Genomic DNA, 27464 nt, shown 5'->3' on the forward strand with positions numbered 1-27464 from the left:
CTGACATCACAAGTTACAGACTGACAAAAATATAAATTCATTCCAAAACTAACTTGCTGGGAAAATGACTCAATCCCTTATTTTATTTTATTAAGGTTTAATCTGCACACCTCCCACCACTATGAAGCAAGGCTCGGGTTGACATGAGTGGTTAAGGGAAGTCCTGTGTTTGCAGGATCCAGCCCTGTCTTTAAGATCCCAAACTGCCATTGACTTAAGGGGAAGCAGGATTGCTAAATCCCTTCTTGTCTAAAAAACAAACAAACAAACATTGAACATCTTAAATTACACTCCTTGAAAGTATTTTTTTTTCTTTAAAGTCAGCCCCCCACCCCCATATAATTAAAAAAAGAAACACCACCAACCCAATCGCTTCCAAAAATATATCAACACTCAGCTGGGAAAAAGAAAATTGTTTTGCCATTTATGCCATATGCATCTTATGTGTGTCTTTTTTTTTAATAATAGAAGTTTAAGAAAAGTCCATTTTTCAAACTGCACTTTTCCCATTTCCCTTAAAATAAAACCCACACATGAAAGCACCAGCTAAGATTTTATATAGTGATAAAATGAGACCCAACCTGTTCAAATCTCAATAAAATGCAACACTAATATTTATACATTTTCTGAATGCATTCACCGTGTGTGGTTCTTTTCTGTTGAGAGCACATAAAGCAACTGTTTGTGCACAACAAAAAAGTTATTGCTATTACCTAATCCGGGGGATGGGGGGACGGGACTTGGTAAGATAATCATGGCAAGAATGGCAATATATACTTTCTTTTAGACTATATAAGTGTGTATCACAAAAATCCTGATCTTGTACCCCTTTTGCTACTAAATAGACCAGCCAGGGTCAGTGAGGCTACTCATGGACATTTAAGGCCTAGTTCTCATTGAGGTGAAGGTACTATTTCAGACTGCAGGTAGAACATCTTAATTCATGTCTCTATTTTGGGGCTTTATGCCTCGCCCTTTGTTTCCAACGGGAGCAGCTCGAGGTGGCAGACATGATCTTAAACAACAATGACGATGCAGAAAAGAGGCGTTCAAATAATACAATCAAATCATGAATACAAGAGCAAGAACAGCATCAATTTCCCACTCCCCACAAAACAACAGAGCAGGAAGACTGAGAGAGATCAAAACATAAAAGTCCAATGCTTTTCTAAATAAAAAAAAAGTCTCTCCACCTAATAGCAGGAGAGCTTGAGTGAATGGATGAGGCGAAACAAAAGACTCAGTCGTCTGGGTGCTACCACAGAGAAGGCCCTTTCCTTTGGTCCCATCATCCAAACCTTGGACAAATGAGCTCAGGTAAGGTTTAAGGGCCTTCTCTTCCTAAGAAAGGGGTAAGGAACGTGGGGCCCTAGGGATGATGTTGGACCAAAACAATACCATCATCCCTGATGTTTAGCTACCCTTGCCTTAAGGTGTCTTGGTCCTAAGCCAGAGATTGGGAACTTCTGGCCCACAGGTCAGATTTGACGTGGCAGTGTTCCCAATTTTGCCTGCTAGACTGTTCCTCATGAATCATGGCTGCTGACAAGTTACATGACTACACAGGAACAACCAGGAGCTTGAAATGAGCTCCCGATTGCTCCCTTTGTGGAGCAAGCTATGCTCCCGTAGCCCATGAGGCGAGGGGAACAAACCTTGCTCCAATAGTACCAAGTAGCTTCTATTGAAATTTCTGCTAAAACGGAGGAGAGGGAAAGCTTCATTTTAGCAGTGGTGTCAATGGAAATTTTTTGATGAGTGGGATATACCCTCCTGCCAATCATCTGAGGTCTGGTGACTGACAGGTGGGTTGACTCACAGGAGTGGGGACATAAAGATCTGGAACCTGCAGCCATAGAAGTCACCCACCCTGCCCTCACCCTAATTGGACTTTAGATGTAATGGATTGTGCCCAGATTCTAACACAGGAAAATGCTTACTACTTTCCCCCATCCAACCTGGGATTATCTTTTTTCACTGCCAATGGTTCTCCAGAAGCTTCAAGCTGGTACAAGAACAAAAGAAAAGGACCCCTCAGATTGGCTTCCACAGCTGCTGTGTTTTGAACCACCGACACCTTTTGGTCACTCTCCAAGGACAGCCCCACAGACAGCGTGGAACAGTACTCCAGCCTTGCTATGCCAAACACAGGTGTAACCAGGGCCAGATTCCACCTTTTCCAAGAACGGGTGGTGCTGGCACACCAGGCAGAGCAGAGGAAAATTACTTCTGCTTAACACCACCACCTGAGAATCTAAGAGCAGTGCCAGATCTAGGGTGGAGTTCTCCTAATCACAAATGAATAGAAACCCCTGCATATAGAAACATAGCATGGCAGGGTTTTCCCCAACTTGCTGGCTTTCTGCAGGCAAGGAATGTCCATTGCATAGAAGAGTTTTCAATCAAATGAGCCTCCAGCTCTTTACAAGCATTGGAAGAGTGCTCCAGACGTCACTGAATCCAAACCACCTGATCTATTCCAAACACCTCCAACATCCCTGATTTGTGGCCACCCACCCTCTGCCAGAAAACTGTTGTTAAAAACCGGTTGTTAAGTCTGAAGTGGTACTACCCAAACGACGAGTTGGTGACCTCAATGAGAACTAGGCCGAAATTAACAAGATCAGGCTTATAGTAAAGAAACCAGGGACATTTCCCAAAGTAAAAATTTAAAAAACCTGTCTTCTTTCCTTTGCAGGATACAGCCTTGCAAAGCTACTCTGTTATGTGGTCTTTATTTTGTTACATTATCATTTATATTCACCATTTGAAAATAGATATATATTAATGAGAACAGATGCAAAAGAATTCCATCCTTCCACATACTTTGCAATTTCATGTAATGTGTGTGTGTGTGTGTGTGTGTGTGTGTGTGTGTGTTTAGGAAAAAAAAAACCACAAGCAAACCTCAATTGCTTTTTTTTTCTGCAGGAAAGCAGGGCACAATGCTGGCTTGACTGGAGGATGTGATGGCTGTTCACATGCCCAATATGCGTTCGATGCTAAACAAATGAAGGGATGCTCTGGCGAACATCATTAAAACCATAAAAATGTGAAAAGGCAGGCAGGCACATGGGACCCTCTGGTGAAACGGGGTGGGGAAACAACCACACACTTCGTTCCCAACCCCCACATGAAAATAATCCCATTAGAAAACACACAAAGGAATAAAATCCTCTGTAAAAAAAAAAGCATACAAGGAAATGAACAACCCATTGCAGTCAATGAGACTCCAGTGCTAAACTGGAGTTGGGAGGAGAGTGATGGGGGAATCCAATGTTTTTTAGTGAACCCTGCCCAAGGGGCGCCTCAACTTTCCTAGATTTCCTGTGTGTCTGGTTCCACTTCTTGGACACCCTTATGAGCCACAATAGCCTTGGCCTGCCCTCTCTCTCCCAACCCCTTCTGCACAACACGATTTAATAGCAAGTGCTGCCTTCGACATGGCCGTGTGCAAAAGAGGCGGAGCAAACACAGCCCCGCCCCCTTTCTGCAGGAAGGTTGCTGGGGTGCTTCCGGGGGGAAGAGTGGCAGGCCGGCCGCCATGGACCAGCCTTCACTTTCTAAAATAACGAAGTTGGTTCCTCACCCTTGTACAGCTGGCCTTAGAAACCCAGTATATACACAGTGGTACTTTCCTTCATTTTGGAGTGAGAAATGACCTCTAAAAAGGGCCTGGGATGGCCAGGAAACACTATTCTAGATGGATATAATTTTATTTTATTTTTTGACCCTATGACCACTCTCTCCTTTCCAAGATGGCCAGTTAGGTTGTCAGAAAGCCTGCCGGGCTGAGCGCAGTGGCAATCTGAATTAAGGACTTTTTTGTTCTATCCTCTTCATCTCAAAACGTGGATGGCCGGACAAAGGCCATATTTGCCTTGCGTTCTGGTTGCAGCAGAGAGTTGCCTTGCCATTTCTGAACACTGTGTCCCCTTTCTCCCGTTTTTATTTTTGGAAGAGTGCGCCTACGTCTATTTTTAAACTTAGTTTTAGCTTATATTTCACTGCAGAGGTTTTGCTTTTGTGGTTAGCTTATCAATTCAAACGGCGCTCACATTTTTATTTTTATTTTTAAAACAACAACAAGCTATCCAGTCTAGGATCTCCCATGCTCCGTGGATGGGTCCCCTCCTCCCGCACGGCTGGTGTCCTGTGCTAGGATTATTCACTCTTCCCTCAGAAAAAAATAAAACAACGCACACCGCCAGGAAATAAAATCTGTCTCTCTCTCTCATCCTCTACAGCCTATAAGCTTTTTCACCAAAGGTGTCTTCCAGTGTAACTTGGTGGAGCAGTTGGAATCTGGAAATAAGGATAATAAAGCCATAACTAAGCATTCTAGACCATTAAGAAATCACTTAAGACAGGCTACATGATATACACAAAAGCACACAGAGCCATCCCAAATTAACACCATGGTCAGTCAGTATGCTAAGGGCTGTAGCCAATGTTAAGTCGTACTCGAGAGTTGGAATTAATGGGCATGATCACTGCTGGTTGCGACTTTCAGCCGGCCTGCTCTGAATAGGGCTCACTTGGAGACAACTTGAGGGGTTTTTGTAACATGCTCTGCGAAGACCTAGCTGTCAGCGAGGTGGACAACCTCTGGGCTGGATACCCAGTTCCTTCATCCTTTTCTTTATGAACATTATGAAGCAGCATTCTACTACTGAAGGACAAAAACACCAAATTCTAGCTTCTGGGATCTCCAGCCCTTTCCCTCATCCCTTCTGGAGAATATTTCAGGGAATGAATTCGGGACCACCAAATTATGATGTCTCCCAAGAAGAAGGGTTCTAGACTAGTCTTCCCTTCAGACATGATAGCTTTCAGTCATGCAGCCTGGAAATGGTACAGGCCAGACTCCAGCTGACTACTTCAGTGAGCTGGGCCAAAGCTTGTATTGGCTTGTACCCACTGCGACAGGTAGGCCAGAAGGCAGGGAAGCCAACAGTAGGTGGCGCTAGAGCTAATAGCAGACTCCTCCTAGCTTGGTCCCCATCCTCCTACAAGGGCAAATCTGAGAAAAGAGGAGGAAGGTGATAGCCAGGGGCACCAGCTGGACCGGTTGTATGTAAGAAGGCAGACAGATGGGAGCTGACTAAGGTCAGTGTATTGGACCAGCTTCCATTGCCCAAAGCACGGGCACCTACAAACGAGGAGGGGAAGAAACTCAGCTTTCTAGTGGGTGATGAATATTGAGTGAATAAACTGAACCCCCCACTAGATTTTAGTCTTGTGGTGTGCAAATCTCAGCCTCAATCATGGCACTTAGCGGATATTTCTAAATCTAACGTTGACTCCTAGGGAAAGGCCACAAAAGCAAACTGCCTCTTTCAGACCAAGCGATCAAAAGCCAGGTTGCAGCCAGTATAATCAACTAAATTGTGGCTTGGGGAGGGAGGGAGGGAGAGGGCAGCTTATTGCAGCTCGGAATGGAATTAGCTCAGAGCAGTATTAGCTGCAGAGAGCCACTCTTGAGCTCCCCCTCCAACTGGTTACATCCTCACAGGGGCAATCTGGCTCCCAGCGGCTCTGTCCAACAGTGTCTCTCCACCCCCCCCCCCTCGCCGAGTGAACAGGGCTGGCAGCAGGCTGGGGAACAGACCTTACAAACTGATGGTAATATTTGTGCATTTCAAAAAAATAAAAAAAGATTGTGTGTAAATCTGCAGTATGGTATCAGCAAAACCCCCCAATGATAATAAAAGAAAACAGCCCAATTTGCATGGAGCAGAAGCTGGCTCATGAGTAGCCTTTTAAGCAGCATGTATGTAGGCATGGACATTTTTTAAAAAGTGGGTGGGGGGGATGAGCGTTTTCCTTTCACCAGCAAGCCAGAGAGAGTGAGCACACAGAAAAGCGGCCTATGGAGTTTCTTGGGCGCACTTAAACACACACAATGCAAATGAGATGTAAGGAGGCTGTTTGGCTCCAGATCTCTCCGTAAGCCACTCTCGCAGTGACCTGGCTGCGGATTAAGAGAGCAGCTCGCGTCCCAAGGCCATGCAGACCCGTTTGAGTGAACTCTCTTGTGCGGGCTTCTGTTTGGAGCAGTGTGTTTCTATCAGGAGCTCAGCACAGGCACGTGTGTATATATATACGTGTGTGTGTGTGTGTGTGTGTGTGTGTGTGTGTGTGTGGAACTATCATAAGGAAAGGTGGCAATGTCCTCAGCGAAAGAGGGCCTTTGTAGGGAAAGTGCTGGCTTTTCAAAAAGGAAACAAAACCCAGATGTGTGTTGCAATTTTAAAAAATAAAAAACCAGACACCTGAATTGCTGTTAACAGTGGACATTGAGATATAACTCATTTAAGGGGGGGGCGGATGGCATTGTTTGGACCAATCCTGAAACGAACAATCTTAGCAGCAAAAGCTTCAACGGCCCAACAATGTCAGGAAAATTTGGAATTTAAGTCATCTTCTGAAGGACAGCATGCAATACTTATTATTTGAACCGTTCATGTCCCCAGTCTATCCTGCCTCCCCAAATATGTGTAAGCATCCAATTGAATAAAGTTCTGAGTTGAAACCAGAGGTTGGGCATTCACCCTAAAAGGCAGCATCTTCTAGAGTCACATTTTGATACTTACAGTCCCACCATTCAGGACAACTGCCATCTCAGTGGGCTGGTAGACGTTGCTTCTAAAGGGGGCGCCGGGGCGGCTACCCAGGCTGCCGTTGCGAAATCCTGCAGTCCGCAAAGCTGTGTGTGGTATATTTTGGGGTGGGGAGAAAGAAAAGACAGGTAAAAGAAAGATGTTTGCATTCTGGAAATATATAAAAAAAGAACTGTATCCTGCTTCCCTTACTGGCCCACCAGATGCCTCTGGGATGTCTGCGAGCAGGTTGACATCCTAATGGCCACTGCGGGTGCTAATGGTAGGTGCAACCAAGTGTTGCAGCGTAAAGTGCTCCCCAGTGAGGATTCCAGCCAACTCCATTCTATCTCAATCCTTGCCAGGTTTTCCACACATGTCACCTTCCAGCAACCAGTCAACGTTCTGTGATCACTGACCATGCCCAGTCTTCATTGGGCCATTTCTGGGCTCCGCTATACTCTTGCCTTATTTTCCCCAACTCTAAAGATTTTATGTACCTCTGCAAACCTTTGGGATCTCTGCTCCCTCCCAGAAACCTGCTGATACCTTCCCTCTTTACTACTGTTTTGATTACCTAAGGATCACCTGCACTCACATCCTAAACCTCGGAAATGAAAGGAATAATACCACCTTTGAGTATTGAAACAGAGAGCATATCCTATCCATGCCATATATTTAAAGCGCATGCAAAGCACATATAAAGCACAAGATGTCCCCCAAAGAATCATGGGATCTGTAGTTTGCTTGGGGTCTGTGAGGGGTAAACTACAGTTCCTAGGATGCTTTGGGAAAAGATGTGTGCTTTAAAGACGCACTGAATGCACTTCAAATGTATACTAATAATAATAAATTTTATTTATAATGTGGATCTGCCCAAATATTTCATCACATGGAAGTACAAAGACTAACAGGAAAACCTTATTCCTAAACTTCATAGATGGCAACTAGAGATGGGAAAATCTAGTGATTTCAGTTTCTCTCAGTTTCTCATTTTTCCAATCTTAAATTTAGTTCTTCACATTTCTGCATCAGCTTGCTGTCCAGCCGTCCCCCAAAAACAATTGTTTATTTTTCATTTCATGAGGTTTTTCATATCGATTTATCTCTCTTATAAAGTACCAGTTCAGAAAGCTACAAAGCTGATAAAGTTACACCACAATGAAATAAAAAGCTGGTGAATTTAACTCTACAGAAAAGAGTCAAAGCAATTCAAAACATTGTGAAAGTATTTGCAGTTTCTTTTTTTAAAAAAAGAAAAAAATCCTAATAAAAATTCATTAAGATTTTATTGTGCATTTCTCCCAATCTACACCATTTTTTAATATCTGCTCAAGAGAAGTTCTTCCTAATGTTTCACTGAAATCTACCCACCTCAATCTACTTAAGCCCATTAGATAGACTCTTGTCTTCTGACTAATAGTGATGGGTGGCGCCCATTGGGACTGATAGGGTGGACTGTTGGAAGACCAACAGTAGGGGGAGCCAGAACCAATGGCAGGCAGGGCTAGAGCCTACTTTTGTCCCATCCTCCTCCCTGCTGAACTCTACAAGGGCAACACAGAGGAGGTAGGCAGTTGGAGGATGGCTAGAGAGAGATTGAGGCTGGTGGGGCAGAACTTCATTCACTCTAATGGACCAGCCTCCACTGCTTCTGGGACAACAGAGAGCAAATATTTTCCCACTTTGCTGACACAAGTGCATGAAACGCTACTGTGCTGTCATGCCTAGATGAATGTATATAGTATTACAGATGTTTTAGAAAAGGAGGAGCTCTCAATTTTGGTCACAGCAAAAAAGATGGGTGGTCAGGCAATATTTGGTTTCTCATATCCCATTCCATTGGGAAGCTTCCAATATACTCTATATACATAATTATTATATCGCCTTTGTGAAATAACATCTAGCAAGCTTGCTGCAATCTGCAAATTTCAATGCAGATGGTGAAAATATTGACTGATATGAAAGAATCACAAATGTTCAGACTTAGGCAGATGTTGGGGAGAGGCTTTCCTTTCCATGTTAATCTGAGACAAAAACAACAAAGGGGGCAGAGGACAGACACACTTTCCAGACAGTGGTAGTGCACATTTAAATCTACCCACTGATGGGTTCAGTGCAGGTGAACAGCGATTAATCTTCCATGGAATTCTGCCAGCAAATGCCCACTTGTAATCTGATTGGCTACTCAATGGTAGTGACCTGTAATGTGGTTGGTTCCAGCAGTGTGACCAATTTTCAGTTGTTCCTAATTAGCTAGAATTTTGTGTTACTTCTGTATCAAAGGACAAAGTTAACTGGACAGCCAAAAGACATTAAAATAATGGACAGCCAAGGACTGCATACTTCACTGCTAGGCACATCAGAAAGCGTTGCGCAGCAAGCCCATGGTTCACCTCTTCTGCACCTGGGCAAAAAACTACACCCCAGAAGAAATCCCAGCAGCCTCTTACACTAGAAATATAAATCCTCTCTTCCTGGACCATTGAGGTGCTATTGAATAAAGAGGATTGTTTTTATTTGAGACACCACAGACACCCTGAACTTCTGGTTTTTATTTGGTCATCCCCCTATTTCATTTCTGCACATGGCAACAACCTCTCCTCCTTCACTGCCCTCTTAAACCTGTTATGGATAGTCTGGTGCCTACTGAACACATTTCTGCCTAGGAAAGCTTTCCCTGAGGTGTAACAACGGTCATTTATGGAAGATCAATTTAATATTTGATGAAACGTTGCTTTTGCTGTTTTTAGAGTTTGTTCAGATAGTAAAGGTAAAGGTACCCCTGCCCGTACGGGCCAGTCTTGCCAGACTCTGGGGTTGTGCGCCCATCTCACTCAAGAGGCCGGGAGCCAGCGCTGTCCGCAGACACTTCCGGGTCACGTGGCTAGCGTGACATCGCTGCTCTGGCGAGCCAGAGCCGCACACGGAAACGCCATTTACCTTCCCGCTAGAAAGCGGTCCCTATTTATCTACTTGCACCCGGGGGTGCTTTTAAACTGCTAGGTTGGCAGGCGCTGGGACCGAGCAACGGGAGTGCACCCCGCCGCGGGGATTCGAACCGCCGACCTTTCGATCGGCAAGCCCTAGGCGCTGAGGCTTTTACCCACTGAGCTTTATCATATTAAGAGAATGTGGTATTAGTGTGTGGAAACAGTTCAGATCCAATGATTCCCCAGGCATGCACCTTCAGATGGTGGAGATGCCAGGTCTCATCCTGGCACTCAGGCAACTTCACTTGGTCGCCAGTGGCCGATAGCCAGGTGCAAAATGCGCCTTTCGCCTGACTAATCTGGTCCTGAGGTCCTGAGATAGAGAGGCCTAGAAGGCCATGTCTGACCCCAGGACCTGAGGTTCCACATCCCAGAGCATCACTGACTAGCAGTGGTTCTCCAGGGTTTCAGACACAGTTCTTCTCAAACTGGAGAAGCCGGGGATCAAACCTGGGACCTTCATGATACTGAGTCAGACCACTGGTCCACCTAGGTCTGTATTGTCGGCACTGATGGTCCATCAACGAGCCCTACGTGGAGCTGCCAGGGCGAGACTCCACCTGGCGCCTTCTGCATACAATGCAGATGTTCTACCCTGCACCCCTTCCCAAGGTGCTATATCTCTACATTGCTATATCTCTATATTGAGTGCTATATCTCTATATTGGGAAGCTGCACCCCTTCCCAAGGTGCTATATCTCTACAATCCAATATGTTAAGGAGGAGTGCTAAGTTCTCATTTGTTTCTACGTAGTAAGAATTCAAAGACGATGGGGAAAAAGTAAAGCCAAGGCTTTAGAAGTCAACTTCCAAATGAACCAGAATTCAGCCATGTGACAAAATCAGCAGTCTCTCATGGGATCTGGGGTGCGGGAAAACCAGCCCCAACAAGCCAGTATCTTCAAAAGCTTTCAAAACTTGCCTGTCATCTCACTACGTACAAACATTTTGACATGGAGCACTCCAAATTCAGAGTTGTGCTGAGGAAACAAAGATTTAAATTGGCAGTGGCTGGTTACTCGCATACTAAACAGCTGAAGAATGCCCTTGCCTCAAACCACCGAGCTGCTGACAGACCGTGTAGACAATACTGAACCAGACGGATCCCAAGATAGGTTACCACATTAAAACACATTAAACACAGCTGAAAACAACTTATAAGGCTGCTTTTTATGTCACCAATCATTTCAAGGAAAAGAAAAGACACACTTTGTTTTTAGATAGTTGATGTGGCTTTCCAGGGGTTATTGTACTACAACCCCAATCATCCCTAAGTACTGGCCATGCTGTGTGGGACTAAGAGGAGCTGAAGTCCATTCTCATAGGGAGAAACACAGGTTAGGCATCACAGGCACCACCACCAAAACAATCACAAAAATAACAAGACTCTAGTAACCTAATTCTAAGGGAAACTAAACCCAGGATGAGCACTGTAACCCTGAAATTTCTCACTGCTCGGAAGTGGGTGGTAGGGTGGACTGTTGGAAGACCAACAGTAGGGGGAGCCAGAACCAATGGCAGGCAGGGCTAGAGCCTACTTTTGTCCATCCTCCTCCCTGCAGAACTCTACAGGGGCAACACAGAGGAGGGATGATTGGAGCAACAGGGATGATTGGAGAGAATGCCCTAGGAACTCCAAGTTACAAGGAACCAGGCAGAGGGCCTTCTCGGTAGTGGCACCCGCCCTGTGGAACGCCCTCCCACCAGATGTCAAAGAGAAGAACAACTACCAGACTTTTAGAAGACATCTGAAGGCAGCCCTCTTTAGGAAAGCTTTTAATGTTTAACAGACTACAGTATTTTAATACAGTGGTACCTCAGGTTAAGAACTTAATTTGTTCTGGAGGTCCGTTCTTAACCTGAAACTGTTCTTAACCTGAGGTACCACTTTAACTAATGGGGTCTCCCACTGCCGCTGTGCCACCGCCGCACAATTTCTGTTCTCATCCTGAAGCAAAGTTCTTAATCTGAGGTACTATTTCTGGGTTAGCGGACTCTGTAACCTGAAGCGTCTGTAACCCAAGGTACCACTGTACTTTGTTGGAAGCTGCCCAGAGTGGCTGGGGAAACCCAGCCAGATGGGCAGGGTATAAATAATAAATAAATAAATTATTATTATTATTATTATTATTATTATTATTATTATTAGGAAGCTGCCAAGCTGTCTCTGTTTGGACAAAACTGTTGCTCCTGCTACATCCTTCATGTCCGAGCAGATGGGATGGAGGGTATGCCTGGATTACTGCATGTGTCTCTCTCTCCTGAGCCTGACAGGATAATCTTTTCACAGCGGGAACAGGCTCCTGGTTGATTAGCCTCATCCCTTTAAGCTGAATTACATGGCTGTCATCCTTGGCAATCTGGGGCGGTCGCTGCAGGCCTGAGTGGCGCTCAGCTCTCAAAAAGATTGCTCTGTTGCAGACTCCGTCCCCAACCCAAGTGTCGGAAAGGTGATACGAGAAGCGAGACACAGCTCAGTGGTACAGCACAATGCTCTGCAAGCAAATGGCCCCATGCTTTATGACTATTACATCAGCATCCAAATTGAGTGCTGGGGGCTGCACAAGATGTACAGAACATTTCTACCCCTTAGACACATGCCTGCCAACATTGCACAACTGTAAAGAAGGAGTCTCTTACAGTACTCCTCATAATTAAGAATCACATCCCAGAATCATCTGGGTGGCTCCTGCAGATGCTTTGTTTAGAACAAAATGGCTGCTGGCCACTCCAATGTTTATGGGAGAAAATTTGTAGCATGTTGTCCACACCAACAGATACACACCACTGTTGTTGTTTTTTGAGGATGATGGTGCTTTTTTCCTTATACACACCAATGACAGGATGTGTTCAGATTGGAAACAGTGTTTGAAATTAGCCAGGTGCCAGGCAAATTTTGCACCTGGCTATCGACCACTTGTGACCAAGTGAAGATGCCCGGGTGCCAGGATGGTGTCTGACATCCCCATTATCTGGTGGTGCATGCCTGGGGGCCATTGGCTCTGCCCTCACACACTAATACCACTTCCTGTAGAAACAGGCCAATATACATATATCTTCTTTAAGTTCCTCATGTTCTTAACCTAGCTCAAGGGTGTCATCTGAACTAGACAGATGTTTAACTGATAATCAATTGCAGTCAGTCCATCATTTGGAAAAAATAAGACTCTAGAGCTGTCTTGCTCAGAAATGGCAACTGGACATTTCATTTTGGTGACTGCAACCTTGGTTTACGGAGCCATTTGCCGCCTAGCTTATTTATCAAGAGTTTCCAACACTGAGAAACGTTTTGTGGCTGCAGCCACGTCACTTCCATTCTCTTGTTCATTCAACCGGCAAATGTTGGGAGTTTCAAGTGGGCAATACAGGGTATCGATAGCGCGTTCACAGGATTCCTGAGGTCAGGCTGCAGGAACTTCTTGAGTTCACCGTTTGGTTCTTAGCTATGGATAACCCCTTGTCAAAAAAGCACGAGGGGGAATGTAAGAACATAAGAAGGGCCTGCTGGCCCAGGCCAATTACTCATCTGGTCCAGCATCCTGTTACCCTGTTGCCCAGATGCGTCTGGGAAACCCGCAAGCAGGAGCCGAGGATGAGAGGAGTTCCGACCTGGGTCTCCGCTTCGCCGTAGCAGACGACCCGTTTCTGCAGGAGCTTCCCCTTCACAAAGTAAAGAGGACCGCCATTGCCGTTCGCGCCGCCCCTGGAAGTCTCAGTCTTCATGCATAGTAGCCATTGATAGGCTTATCCTCCATGAATTGGTCCAATCCTCTTAGAAACGGCATGAAACAGAAGCTGCTTAAAGCACACCCCAAATGCCGGACAAAATGTGGGAAATTGCACAAGGCACCTTCCTCACAATGGACATATTGCAGAACAATATTCCAGGTCTTTCACAAAGGTTGCATTTTTCTGTGATAGAAGAAAAACTGGTTTGATGACTGCAGTATTCCGGAATAGTGATAAATTGATGTAATGCGGGGGGGGGGGGGGATATCCCAAACAGTTATAGTGCCGCTAACGGTACATCTGGAAGTGCTCCAGGATGCTGGACTCTTGGCCTGACCCAGCAAGGCCCTGCTGATGTTCTTATTACAGCCTGAACAATGCCCATTGCACATCCTCCAAAACTTCTCTGCCTGCTGTATGTACAGCAGGTATCCATTTATTCTGTAACAACCTGACCTGCACTATCTTCTCCAATGCAAGGATGTGCTCCTAACCAATCACAAATGTTCCCTTTTCTTTCCCTACCTTGTTAGAATATCGAACCCCACACCAGAGCTGGTTGCTCTTGCCACCTTACAGCTCAGAAACAGCATTCGGAAGCATTTAGCCTCTCAAAAGTCAGTAGCACAGAGCATAAGGCAAGCTACCCTAGCTGTAGCGTATACGGTAACTTGATCACAGAATCTGATGAGGGGGACAGTGTTATACTATAAGGAAGCATAAAAACCCACAAAATATGGTATGATGTGACTGCATTTGGAATATGTTGCACAATTCTGGTCACCTGACCTCAAAAGCCATGTTCGAAATTAGCCAGGCGCATTTTGCGCCTGGCTTTCAACCACTTGTGACAAAGCGAAGATGCCTGGGTGTCAGGATGGCACCTGACATCTCCACCATCTGGGATCTGGACTGTTTTCACACAACTCCTACCCCATCCTGTAGAATTCCATCAGTTATATTTCATCTGCACAATCGGAATGAGTTTCTGGAACCAAATTGCTTTTTCTGTGCAGCCTGAGCAGGAGCAGTCACTATTAAGAAAAGGAGGTGGGAATAGGCCAATAGATATGTGGGCTGTCCCTGGATCAAGTGACTTTTCTTCTCCGAGTTCTCAAAGTTCTTAACCTAGCTCAAGGTTGTCATCTGAACTAGTCAGATGTTTAATCAATCACAGTCAGTCCATCATTTGAAAAATAAAGACTTTAGATAATCCATTTTGCTGATGGCAACCTTGGTTTACGGAGCCATTTGCCGCCTAGCTTATATATCAGAGTTTCCAACATTGCTTGTCATTCTAACACACCAGGACCAGCCACACCAGCGGCAACCGGCAGAATTGTCTCACCCAACTAGATGCCGTCTCATGTGAACTATAAATATTATGCACCCACTGCCCATTTAACTACAAAAATGTAAGTTCTAGTGGATCTGCAACATCCCTTAGATCTCCTCCAAAGGCAACTATGGAGACATTTGGAGCATGTGGTCAAATAGGCCCTCTCACCACCTCAAAACTTGCCACCACAATTTCCTTTCTACAGAACGCGTTCCCGCCTGCCAAATACATCTTTATTATAATGCCCTAAATTTGGGATGGGTAACCTGTAGCCATCCAAATGTTGCTGGACTCCAACTCTCCCTCAGCCCTAGACAGCACAGCCGATGGGCAGGGATGATGGGAACTGTAGTCCCTACAACAATTTCGAAGGCTGCGGGAGACCCATCCCTGCCCTGCAAAGAACACATTGAGGTTTAAGCGTCTTACCTGCATTATGCTCATCCATTGAAAAGGCTTTGTTTTCCATGTAGCTCCGCGGAAGCTGCAGGTCGTCCTCAAAAGCAGTCTCCCGCATCCGCGGTTGCGAAGTATCAAAATAATTAGGTGTGTTTTCCTGCTGGGATGGGAGGATGGAGCAGTGAACCTCCGGGATAGCGTGGAAGATCACGAAGACCCAACCACTAGACACCAGTGCTATTGCCAGAGTGGGGTCACTCCATTGGTCTCTTCTCCTCAGTTCATTATTACCATAGAGGTACATAGTCAGCCAAGCAACCCAAAGGAGGATTGAGAAAAAGCTGGTTAGAATGAGGCACACACCATTCTTCTTCCATTTCTTAAACTTCCCGCACACTGTGAAGAAAGAAAAGCCCAGGGCCAGCACCATCAGAAACATAACGTAGATGGAAGCCATCGCGAAATCCATCGGCTCGTAACGGCAGGCCTGTTTCCCGTCCCGCACGACTGTCAGTATCATCCACTCCGCTGCGATGATGACTTGGACCAGCGCAAAGCAGACAGCGACTCCGGCCAGCTGCCAGCCGGACGGGCTCTTGCCATGCCGGACGAGTTTCCGTAGCCTCCAGGCTTGGACAAGCAAACACGAGAAGCAGAGCGCAAAGAGGACCCCCCAGGCAAAACGGCGGACCGAGCAGATGGTCTCATCCTCCTGGATGATGAAGGCGAAGGCCAACCCGAAGAGGCCCAGGGTCCCAAAGAGGAAGAGGAAGTGGACCCCCAAGGGGCTCTTCTTCTCTTTTTCCTTGATGAAGGGCAACCTTGCCAGCAAGATCAGCATGAGGAGCAGCGTCGTCAAGACTCCAGCTCCGGCCACCGCCTCCACGACGATCCCCCAGATGGCATCCAGGTCACACAGGTAGACATATTGAGGGAAAAGGTCCAGGCCGCACCCTCTGGAGGTACTGGAATTCTCCGACGATCCATAGCCCACCACAAAGAGGAGGAGGAGGAGGGCCACAGTTGGGAAGGGGGTCATTTTTCCTGCCTGAAACCAAAGAAGGTGAGGAGATATAAAGAAGAATGTCACGTTATGTTCTATTTCCAGGTGGGGCTAACATGATAGAATGCTTCCCTCATACCAAATAATACAGTGGTACCTCGGGTTACATACGCTTCAGGTTACATACGCTTCAGGTTACAGGCTCTGCTAACCCAGAAATAGTACCTCGGGTTAAGAACTTTGCTTCAGGATGAGAACAGAAATCGCATGGCGGCGGCGCGGCAGCAGTGGGAGGCCCCATTAGCTAAAGTGGTGCTTCAGGTTAAGAACATTTTCAGGTTAAGAACGGACCTCCGGAATGAATTAAGTACTTAACCTGAGGTACCACAGTAATTCCTGAGCAGGCTAGAACGTTGACCTGCTTTGCTTGTTATTGTATAGATCACAGTATTGGCACTGGGTTTGAAACCATTTTTTATAGATATCCAGTTGTTTTATGAATGATTTTTCTGACTGTTGAAATCGCCTTGAGAGGCTTCGCAGCAAGCAGTTCACAAATGAAACTATAATCAATAACTAACTAATAATGTATTGTTATTAATACTTGTATAATAATAATGGGTTGTTATTAACTGTTCTGTGGGCCTTCTGGCAGTTCCCTCAGGGTGAGAAGCAAAGTTACAGGCAGAGGGCCTTCTTGGTGGTGGCGCCCGCCCTGTGGAACACCCTCCTGTCAGATGTCAAGGAAATAAACAACTATCTGACTTTTAGAAGACATCTGAAGAAAGTCCTGTATAGGGAGGTTTTTAATCTTTGATGTTTTGCTCCATGTTTATATTATGTTGGAAGTTGCCCAGAGTGGCTGGGGCTACCCAGTCAGATGGGCACCGTATAAGTAATAAAATTACTGCTACTACTAAGCAATGATAATGATTATTTTTTGCTATTATTGAACCAAGCAGCATTCAGAAAAGTGAGCACCCAATATGTGGTCAAAAGAACTAAAGCGTCCAGACCGAGGCACACAGCTGGGCCACCTGCTCTTTTGAGATAAACTACAATTCCCAGAATTCTTTGAGGGAAAGAATGTGCTTTGAAGGTATAGTGTGGGTGTAGCCCAGGGATGGGGAACCATTTTTTGCCAGAGAGCTTCACTGTCTTCTGGGCAACCATCTTGGGTGGATGGGGTACTTGCCAGTGATGGGTGGTGCCAGAGACAGAACTGGGCAGTGTAACGCATGTAAATGTTAGTTTGTACAGTTGGCGAATTTCTTCACACCTCTCTCTCTAGCCGCCATCCAGGCAAGCAGATGAGCATTATAAGAGTTCAATTCCAGCCATGCAAAAACACCCAAGGAGGGTGTGAAGCAAGGCTAGTCAGGGGTGTGAAATGGGGGGAAATCCCAAGGGCCCGGGGGAGGGGTTTCAGGTGCTGCCTTTGGTTCCTGGGACCTAAGGTCTCTCCCCCCACAAGACAGGCCTTTGGTCTGACCCAGCAGGGTTCTCCTCACTCTCTTTAATGTTCTCAGCCTAAGCTCTACCCAGCAAGCCATACCAATGACCCAAGCAGGTATATTTAACTTTTAAATAAAGGAGAAAATTTGTACAGTATTCAGCGCATCAAACAATGCATTGATTCATGGAAAGCCGTGCGGAGAAGCAATTCCAATCGGCACGGATGTTTGAAAGAGATGTGATAAACAGCCTTTTAGAGCAAACGTCAGGTGATCAGAACTTGCAATTTCCCCCCCACTGCCTTTGGCTCCGGGTGTGCAATTCTTCTGCGCTAGTTGTTTTGCTTCAGTGTTGCCCAAACAAGTAATGAGCGAGGGTTTCAAGGCAGCTCACTCTTTCCAAGAGGTTTCTCCTTCATTTTTCTGGATATTTTATTCATGTCATGTACCCCCCATGTGATCGAGCTATTCTAGGACAAGTCTGCTTCCCGAGAGATCACGCAGCATGGATAACCACTCAGAGTCAGCCTCAAGTTGTATTTCATTTCCTCTTTCCACTGAGATAGGGCTGGGCAGGGTAGAAAATCCCCTTTAAGCCATAAAGGAGACAACTGGCAGAGCGAGCTGGTGTGAAACTGCCTCCCCCATTGAAAAGGTTGGGTAGTAGCAGCTGACAGGAAACACCTTCTCTGCCCAAGACACTGTACAGCTTTGCCCCATGAAAATAGACTAGACTGGGCTGGTTCAGAGGCTATTTCAGCTGAGGGTTGAATCTCTTTGTGTGCAACTTTCTGAGGGTTGCACACCCAAAGGCAGGAGGAGGCAGAGTAACAGAAGTGATTTTGTGCAACTGGCTACATCTGAGCCAAGCAGAAGCCAGAGATTTGTGAATATTTTTAGCTCCATTTTCCATGCCAGACAATCAAATGGGGCTACCTTCGAAGCTGACCCGGAAACTACAACTAATCCAGAATGCAACATCTAGACTGGTGACTGGGAGCGACCGCCGGGACCATATAACACCGGTCCTAAAAGATCTACATTGGTTCTCAGTACATTTCCAAGCACAATTCAAAGTGTTGGTGCTGATCTTTAAAGCCCTAAATGGCCTCGGCCCAGTATACCTGAAGGAGCATCTCCACCCCTATCATTCAGCCCAGACACTGAGGTCCAGCTCCAAGGGCCTTCTGGATGTTCCCTCACTGCAAGAAGTGAGGTTATAGGGAACCAAGTACATGGCCTTAGCAGTAGTGGCACCCATGTAACACCCTCCCATCAGATGTCAAGGAGATGAGAAACGACACAACTTTTAGAAGACATATGAAAGCAGCCCTGTATTAGGAAGTTTTTAATGTCTGATGTTTTATGATGGCATGGAGGACTGCATTAAGCACCCAGCCAGGATGCTGGACTAGATGGGCCAATAGAATGTGGCCCCTGGAAAGTTTTAAGTTGGCCCTCCAGCTGAAATAAGTTCCCAAGCCCTGGGTGACACAGAAGTGTTTCAGGTGCCAGATCAGGTTGCTCAAATCTTCCAGACTGACTGGGGCAAATTCAGTTCTTTTCTATAGTTCCTCGTAGCACCATCAATATTCTAGCCACCCAGGGACTCAAAGACCTAGAATCACCTCTGCAGAGCTACTGCAAAAACCTAACTCTGCCCCTTCTCTTCCCTGCTGCAGCTCCAGAAGCAAAAGCAGACCCTGCCACGTGCCACAGAGTTGCTGCCGAGTCGGATTTCTGCCCAATCTTTCCCTGCCAGATCCAAGGAATAAGCTGCATTGACTGATAACGGAACAAATGACAGCTGAGCGGCGATCAGGCGGATGAAGATACGTGGCTGCAGAGCAATAATTAATAATGGCAATGTGCTTTGCATGCAGAACTGCCACGATGGTTTCCTCTTAGTCTGCACAATGCTGCACAAGAGAGAGAAAGCGCTACACTTCGGCTGCTAAGAGGAATTATGACCCTGTTCGGGGACATGGAGAGGTGGAGTAAAAAAATTATTTTTAGAAGACTGAAGGGCTCGATCTGAATCCTAGTTGGATAGATGGTACTGTGGCCAAGGATAGGTAAGTCACTCAACCACTGAAGGCTACTGCAGGCTTTCTCCTTATTTTCGGCTATTGCATATTCAAATCTATCTCTGCAATCATAAGGGCTAGCAAGTCACCTCCGATCTACACAGCAAATGGGGGGGGGGAGGAGCTTAACAAAGACCAAGGGTTGGTCTGCATCTAATTCCACCTCTGCCCTGCAGCTTTGGCACCTTCTAGCAGCCTATCTGTCAGTTTAACAATCTGCCCCGATTGCCCTGGACTCTCAAAAAAATGGAGGAGCTCACTGGCAAGCACCTGGTAGGCTGCAGTCCAATTGGGGGTTCATAACTGTTGGAAGTTTGGCAAATCTATTGCAGGGGTGTGCAGAGAGAAATAGTCTGGTAAGGCTGCTTGTCGGAAGAACCAATACAACTTAAAAGTTTATTATGCATGGAGAACAAAGCCATTCTAAGTTTGACAACATGACCAAGAGGCAGCCCAGAATTTAAGACTAGCACATGCTGCTACTGGCTGAACTTGGAGAAGAAGCAGGAGGAAGGCAAAGCCTGAAAGGACGTGATCTACTTTATCAACAAGCAGTTACTAAGAGAGAGGAGGAAGAACAGGTTGCCATTCTGCCTTATCACCCTCCTACCCCACTGGTTCAGGTAACTTATTGCAAGGGTTGTTGCTTGACTCCCAACAATAACAAGACACCATGCTTGGTCCCCATCAGGGATGGAGAAACTTGCAGGCCTCCAGATGTCTCTGGACTGCAACTCATCCTGCCTCTGGTCATGCTGGCTGAGGCTGATGGGAACTGGGAGTCCAACAGCCCCCAGAAGGCACTGGCTTCCCTTATTCCTGCTCTGGGTCATAGTGCCTTGCTTTATCAGATTAGACTATCAGGTCAGACTATTGGTCCACCTAGCCCAGTAGCATGGAATCTCCAGGGTCTTGAGCACAGGTCTTTCCTATCACCAGTTACCTGGTCCTTTTTAAACTGGAGATGCTGAGGATTGAAACTGAGACCTTCTGCATGAACAGTCATGTGTCCTGCCAACATCTCCATCATTGCATAGGAGCACAGATGTAGAGCAACACTTTTGTTTAAGCCAAATCTCATTGTGGAAACCTGCTTTGAAAGCAAGGGCTCACCTCACTGGAAATACACAAATGATAAAGAGCGCCTCTGAGCATGTAGCTCTCATCACCACCACCAAGCAAGCAATCTTTTGCCCACACCTCTCATATTAGGGAATGGATTCCTGAGTCAGAGGCCATGAGGGCCAGTCTGCTTAGCTTTGCAAATGTGCTAGCAGTCTCATTGCTGTTTGATTGCAGGCTTTGTTTCATTTACAACAGGATTGGGAAGACCTCAGGCCTGGGGCTCAAAAGTGGACCCCTGGCCCTTAAAAGGCCTGTGTCTGTATTTGGAATTGTTTTAAAGACATTTCATTGCTTGCTATTGGCCACCCCGTCTCCTTCAGGCAAGAAAACAGATTTAATAAAGAATGGTCAGCAACAAAAATCACTGAGGGATTACTAGATTTTGTAGCACGATATCCTCTGCATTAAGGGACGCGGGTGGCGCTGTGGGTTAAACCACTGAGCCTAGGACTTGCCAATAAGGTGGTCGGTGGTTCAAATCCCCGCGACGGGGTGAGCTCCCATTGCTCGGTCCCTGCTCCTGCCAACCTAGCAGTTCAAAAGCATGCCAAAAAAGTTCAAGTAGATAAATAGGTACCACTCCAGCGGGAAGGTAAACGGTGTTTCCGTGCACTGCTCTGGTTCACCAGAAGCAGCTTAGTCATGCTGGCCACATGACCCGGAAGCTGTATGCTGGCTCCCTCGGCCAATAAAGTGAGATGAGCGCCACAACCCCAGAGTCGGTCACGACTGGACCTAATGGTCAGGGGTCCCTTTACCTTTACCCTCTGCATTGGATCTCTTCCATTAACCCAAGAACGTAAGCATGAATTTGAAGCTGCATCCTTCTTCCCTTGCTTTGTGGATTTTATTTATTTGTTTTCAAAAGAAGCATCCCTCCGGTCTTCATCAGGAAAATAAATCACTGCAGACACAGATGGGCATGGCAAGGGCACCCTACGCCACCACCCGGATTTTCATAGGTTCCGGCCCTTCACTGCAGCTTGACAAGACTGCCAGTGTAATAAGTGCATCAGTTCAACACAGAGGAAATCCTGTTATCCCCCGGATAAACAAGTGTAAATAAGAGAGCTTGTGCGGAGAAGTCACGGCTTGTTTTTTAAGGGTGGAGAAGAGGCAAGCGCCACCCACTTACTAAGCAGTAATAAACAGATCCAGCTGCAAAGGGGTCCTCGCCTGCCAAAAAGCTCTGCTCTCTCCCAGCCCAACTTCCCACCTCCAATGCAAGCTCTGCAAACGGAATACGCCAGACCCATCGTTCACTTTAGCATCGGACCCTGGGGGCTCCTATGCACCCCTTCCACACACACACACACACACACACACACACACAGCTCCAAGGCTAAACAGAGCCCGGAGGGACAGAAGAGGCTGGCAGAAGGATATCTCCTCCTCCACCAATAATCCTGTATACATAACATAGATTTAAAACACATGCCTCCCAAATAATTCTGGGAACTGTAGTTCACCCCTCACAGAGAGCTACAGCTCTCGGCCCCTTAGCAAACTGCAGTTCCTGGGATTCTGGGGCAGGGGACTATGAGGTCATAGTCAATTTCTGCCCAAAATTAACGGTTGTGGCTAACGTGGGCCCATTTATTTCAGCTGAGTAGAAGCTGGCTGACTACAACCCAGTGGCGTAGCGTGGGTTGTCAGCACCCGGGGCAAGGCAAGTAATTTGCACCCCCTAACCCGTGAGCCAGGTAGGGGCAGAGAGCTGCGAGTGCGAGCGTGCGCCCCCCCGATGTTGCACCCGGTGCGGCCGGCCTCCCCTGCACCCCCCACGCTACGCCACTGCTACAACCCACAGCATGTCAGCAATGTGAGATTTCTCTGTAAGTGGCTGCTCAGATCAGTGCGGAAACTGGGATAGGCAAATGAACAATGATCTCACTCTCCCCACCACAGCACATAAACAGTGTGTGTTGCATCAACATCCCTCCACCCCGCCCCACTCTTAATCCCCTCTGGGTGACACCTACCCCCCTCCAATTCTCTATCCCATCATCTCAGTCTCATCTGCCATCTTTCTCCAGCGGCTGGCATGCAGACACCTCCAGCAGATCTCCCCCATCATTCAACCCCCTATCAATCACCCCTAATGCTGGATGCAGCCCTCTGCCCCTCCCCCCCTTCTTCCCTGACTGCCCTATATCCAGCCTAATCCCCCACCCAGAGTCTCCGCTCCAGACTGCCCGTCTGCTATGGAGCTAATTCTCTATCTCTCTCTAGAGAAGCCGCAGCACTGTGGGCCAAATAATGAAGCTTTGCATTTAAGCCCCCACTCCCCCTGCCCTGCTACCGCTGCAAAGATCAATAGCATGTCAGTTCCATCTGGGCTAAGGGGGCGGGGGGGGGGGGGATCAGAGCTGTCAATCTGCCGCAGCTGTGGACCAAGTGAGATTTGCCGAGTTCTTTGCATATAAACACACTGCATCAAGAGCCGGTGTGTGTAGCGTGTCAGACCAGGACCAGGGGGAGACCAGGGTTCCAGAGCCTGGATAGCTCAGTTGGTTAGAGCGTGGTACTGATAATGCCAAGGTTGCAGGTTCGATCCCCGTATGGGACAGCTGCATATTCCTGCATTGCAGGGAGTTGGACTTCATCAGGGTTTCCCAAACCTGGGTCTCCAGCTGTTTTTGGACTACAGTTCCTATCATCCCTGACCAAGCTAGGGATGATGGGAATTGTAGTCCAACAACAGCTGAAGACCCAAGTTTGGGAGACCCAGGACTAGATGAGTCCCTTCCAACTCTACAATTCTATGTAATCCTCACCTGGCCCGGAAGCCAGTTGCTGTCTCTCAGTCTAGCCTACTTCACAGGGTTGTTGTGAGGATAAAATGGGGGTGAAGGGAACCACGTACATCAACTCATGCTCCTTGGAAGAAGGTAGGGTTATAAATGCAAGCCAATAACTGTGCAGCAACAACTGAACAAGCATGACTTGTCAAAGGCAGCCCCCCCCCCCCCCCAGTTCTCCAGGCCTCTCGCTCTTCATGCCTGTTCTTGAGCTCAGCATGAAATTTATATTATCTTGGAATATGAGGAATCCTCCTGGGGCAAAGAAAGAGTTCTGCACAACCATAAAGCTTGCACATTGGCACAGGGAATATAAATGAGTCCAAAAGGTGCATCTCAAATGCTCTTGGAGACCCGGATGTCAGAGAATATTGAAGATCCAGGCTCAGCAACCTTTTTCAGACCCAACTTTTTTGCATTCCCTTACGGAGGCCACACATCTGTGGTGGGCAGGATCAGAGGCTAAAGTCGGTGGGGAGCAACACAATTTACCTTCTTTGCACAGCAGCCCATTTCAAACTCACTCTCCTCTGTCCTCCATCCAAGCAGTCAGGAAGCATGACCAAACTGCAAAGGCCTCATTGCAGAGGGTTGGACTAGATGACCCCTGGGGTCATTTCCAAGGCTACAATTCTATGATTCTACATTCCAGGGAGGGTAAGCGTGGCCTGGGTGGGGTGTGGCCTGAGCAGAGCTTCAAGGGCCAGGTAGAGAAGTCTGGAGGGCCACATTCTGGGCTGGAGGTTCCTCACCTCTGTTTAGGACCCTGGTCCATGCAGAGCAGAGGGGGGAGTATTGCCAGTTCACAGGCATAGGCAAACTCTGGCCCTCCAGATGTTTGGGACTACAACTCCCATCATCCCTAGCTAACAGGACCAGTGGTCAGGGATGATGGGAATTGTAGTCCCAAACATCTGGGGGGGGGCGGAGTTTGCCTATGCCTGCTTTTAAGCTTGCATTCAGATCAGCTGCACCAGCCAGGGGTTCTCTTATTTCCCAGCAAGCAAAGAGCAAGAACAGCCACTAATGCACCCCCCAAAAACTGCATGAAGTAGGGGCGAGTTGATTGGCACTCTTTCATCTAGACCCCTTCCATGTGTCTAAGGGAACAGAAAGAAAGGAAAGTCCATATGAAAGTTCCTGGCTACCAGCCCTGATTCTATGTCCTACCTCCACCAATTTGCCTCTGAATGCTATTTGCTTGGAATTGCAAGCAGGGAGAGTTGTGCTCAGCTCCTGTGCTTGGGGGCTTCCTACGGAAATCTGGATGGCCACTGTGAGAACAGGACACTGGACGAGATGCAGCAGCAACCTTCGGGGTTTCTTCAAAGATCTGCCCAATCAAAACCCATATTTTGGCTCCCTCTCCATCCCATGCCCATGACTTCGGTTCTGCAGCAAGATACAGGCTGCAGTCCTAAACTCACTCTCCTTGGAGTACTATGGAGAAGGCAAGCAAAGGACTAAGCTGATGTTGTATACTAGCAAGTACAAAGCAAGAGAGGCAGCGCAGCATAGTGGTTAGAGGAACTTAGACCTGGGCTCAAAGCCAGCTAACACATACACACAGCTTAGCCCCACTAATCTCACAAAGGCACCCACGTGCTGGTGGAGGGGGGGCACACATACCCCCTCCCAGGTCTCCTCCACCCCCACCCCAGCCTCAAGAAGAGAAGAACAAAAAAGCCCGACAGATACTTTCCCTCTTTCCATTTGACCTTTAATTCCAGTGTTGTAGTTAGGCAGTTTTAGGCTCTAGAAAATTTCTCACCCTCTCCATGGCAAGATGCAATACTTCCAAAACAAACAAACAAACAAACACACCAAGCATGGAAGGGGGGGGGGGTTGCTTCCTGCTTGTTCTGCAGCGTGGGGCATCAGGCCTCTACCCTCAAGTCCAGCCCCAAGCGCAGCACCTGATTAGTTCTCAGTTTGCTTATGGTTGCAAAGAATATTCTCTTATCCACCTCTCCAAAGTAAGGAGGCATGGAGAACAAACCTAGCTGCTTCCTCCCCCTCCTTCTCCAAGCCAGGAAAGGGAGGTCAATGCGCCACATTTTGCAGAGAGAGTTTTCTGCCTCTCTGGCTGGGCTAGGCATCCCCTCCACCCACAGCTTATTGGGGAAAGGTTCAGCTCAGCGGCACAGCATCTGTTTCACAGGCAGAAAGTCCCAGGATTCAATCCCTGGCATCTCCAGATAGGGCTGGAGAGAGAGAGAGAGAGAGAGAGAGAGAGAGAGAGAGAGATCCCATGTCTGAAATCCTGGCAAGTAACTGTGCTAGATGGTCTGGTAAAAGGTAGCTTTCTTAAGCACCTTGAACTCAACCCTGTTCCTCTCCCAAGACTTCTTTTCCCCATTTGGCTCCTCTTAGGAGTAAGGTTTAACAATGCTCCCATAACAAACAAACAAACAAACAAACAAACAAACAAACAAACAAGAGCACAACCTCCCCCTTCCAAACAAGCTAGCCAAAGTTCTCTCTTGAGCCCAGCAAATGTGAGCATATATATTTATACACTGCTCTCTTATGCCCTGTGAGTAATAACCTCAAGAATGAGTCCCAACTCTCCGGTAAGTTCTGAACTCCCCTAAACAACAGCTCCAAAGAATCACCCCTTACTTACTCCCCCGTTTTGTTTAGCCAAAATAATGCAATACGGTAACGCAGAACAACCTCGTCAAATATTTTGAGGGGTTTGGGATGTGCATGTGCGACTTTAGATAGATAGATAGATACACACACACACACACGCACGCACACACGCGCGTACATATTGCACCAGGCTGTAACAGAAAGGCTTGCAATCCTACCACCCGCAGTTTACTTGGAAGTTAGGTACGTTTCTCTGCACTCCCTGGAACTGAAGTCCCAATAAATTGCCTGCAGACCGCCGGGTCTTTTATGGCACCGCCCCCCCCCCCCCCGCGTATCTCTAGCGTCTCGGTTGTGGGTCTACACACGATACCATGGGGGACGGGACCCAAATCACTTCAATCATGATCCCCAAAACTCCACACAGGTTATGCAAGTCTTCTTCATCCAGTTAAACAAACAAACAAACAAAAGTTAGGTGGCGGGGGGAAGAAAACCCACCATTCCCTATACGCACGTGTACGCCACCTTTTTAATTCTCCAGAGATGTTCCCACGTTACATCCAACGAGCGCACAGATCCGTGCCCGCAAACGTTGGAACCGGACCATCATGCGGAAGGTTGCGGGAGTGTACAGTCCGCGTCCACCTTCCAGGAGCCGGGCAAGCGCACGCCAGTAGCGGTGCAGAGACAGCTGTGCCCGATGTAACGTGTGAACTGCCCGTGGCCTGGCCCCACCTTTCTCCTTCCCCCCTCACGCACTTTTTCTCCGAGGGCCGGCTTCAAGAGCAACTTGCAAAGCGCGGCTGCACGTGTACCGGAGGAGAGATCCCCCTTCTCTCCCGCCTCCCCACGTTTTCTACCACGCCGCCTCTTCTCACCATACGCAGGGTCCCGTGTCATCCCGTTCACCCACCTCCCCACCGCGGTGCCTCTCTCACCCTTGGCCGGCCGGCCGGCTGGCTGCCTCCTTCCTTCCTTGGGAGTAGCCGGATGGCGAGGCGCAGGAGCCGAGGCGCACAAGCCGAGCGCAGGGTCACATTCGCGGCTGGGGCGCGGGGAGCGGAGCGCTCAGCAGACCCGTCCGCGGCGCCGCCGCCGCCTCCCCAGCAGCTGCAGCAACATGCACGGCCAGCCCCCCGGCCCGGCTCATGGGGAAGAGAGGAGGAGGAGGAGGAGCAGCGAAGGCGCCAGGGGGGCGCCCTCTGGGCAGCCGCCGCGCGCAGGACACCCTGGGCAGCCCCGACCGTGCGCCCTGGCCACCGCGCCTCGCTCGCCGCCTGCTCCGCGTCTGAGCTGCCTGCGCCCCGCCGGGCGCGCCGTCCAAGCTGCCCCGC

General features: G+C 47.7%; 1 protein-coding gene and 1 non-coding gene across 3 annotated transcripts; one reads left to right on the forward strand and one right to left on the reverse strand.

Annotated features, from left to right (window-relative positions):
* Window positions 1–77: 77 nt before the first annotated feature.
* Window positions 78–27201, reverse strand: GPRC5B (G protein-coupled receptor class C group 5 member B). Of its 2 annotated transcripts, none has more exons than XM_028707143.2 (4): window positions 27069–27201; window positions 15093–16110; window positions 6597–6709; window positions 78–4305 (listed from the first exon to the last, which is right to left on the reverse strand). In XM_028707143.2, exons 2-4 carry the CDS (start codon window positions 16099–16101, stop codon window positions 4261–4263), a joined length of 1167 nt encoding a protein of 388 aa, XP_028562976.2. In that variant the 5' UTR covers window positions 16102–16110; window positions 27069–27201; the 3' UTR covers window positions 78–4260. The 2 variants fall into 2 exon arrangements, with proteins under 2 accessions (XP_028562976.2, XP_028562977.2); XM_028707144.2 differs by lacking the exon at window positions 27069–27201 and adding an exon at window positions 26656–26769.
* On the forward strand, window positions 23227–23300 carry TRNAI-GAU (transfer RNA isoleucine (anticodon GAU)). Its single transcript has one exon. It is a non-coding gene; the product is annotated as a tRNA-Ile (tRNA).
* Window positions 27202–27464: the final 263 nt, after the last annotated feature.

Source organism: Podarcis muralis, chromosome 14, assembly GCF_964188315.1.
Source record: "Podarcis muralis chromosome 14, rPodMur119.hap1.1, whole genome shotgun sequence".
Classification (NCBI taxonomy): domain Eukaryota; kingdom Metazoa; phylum Chordata; class Lepidosauria; order Squamata; family Lacertidae; genus Podarcis; species Podarcis muralis.

Excerpts from the sequence above, each read along its gene's own strand:
- GPRC5B (XM_028707143.2), bottom strand. The coding sequence starts at position 16,101 with ATGACCCCCTTCCCAACTGTGGCCCTCCTCCTCCTCCTCTTTGTGGTG. Across the intron at positions 6,710-15,092 it reads AATGGATGAGCATAATGCAG|CTTTGCGGACTGCAGGATTT; the intron begins GTAAGACGCTTA and ends TACCACACACAG. Across the intron at positions 4,306-6,596 it reads TTGTCCTGAATGGTGGGACT|ATTCCAACTGCTCCACCAAG; the intron begins GTAAGTATCAAA and ends CCTTATTTCCAG.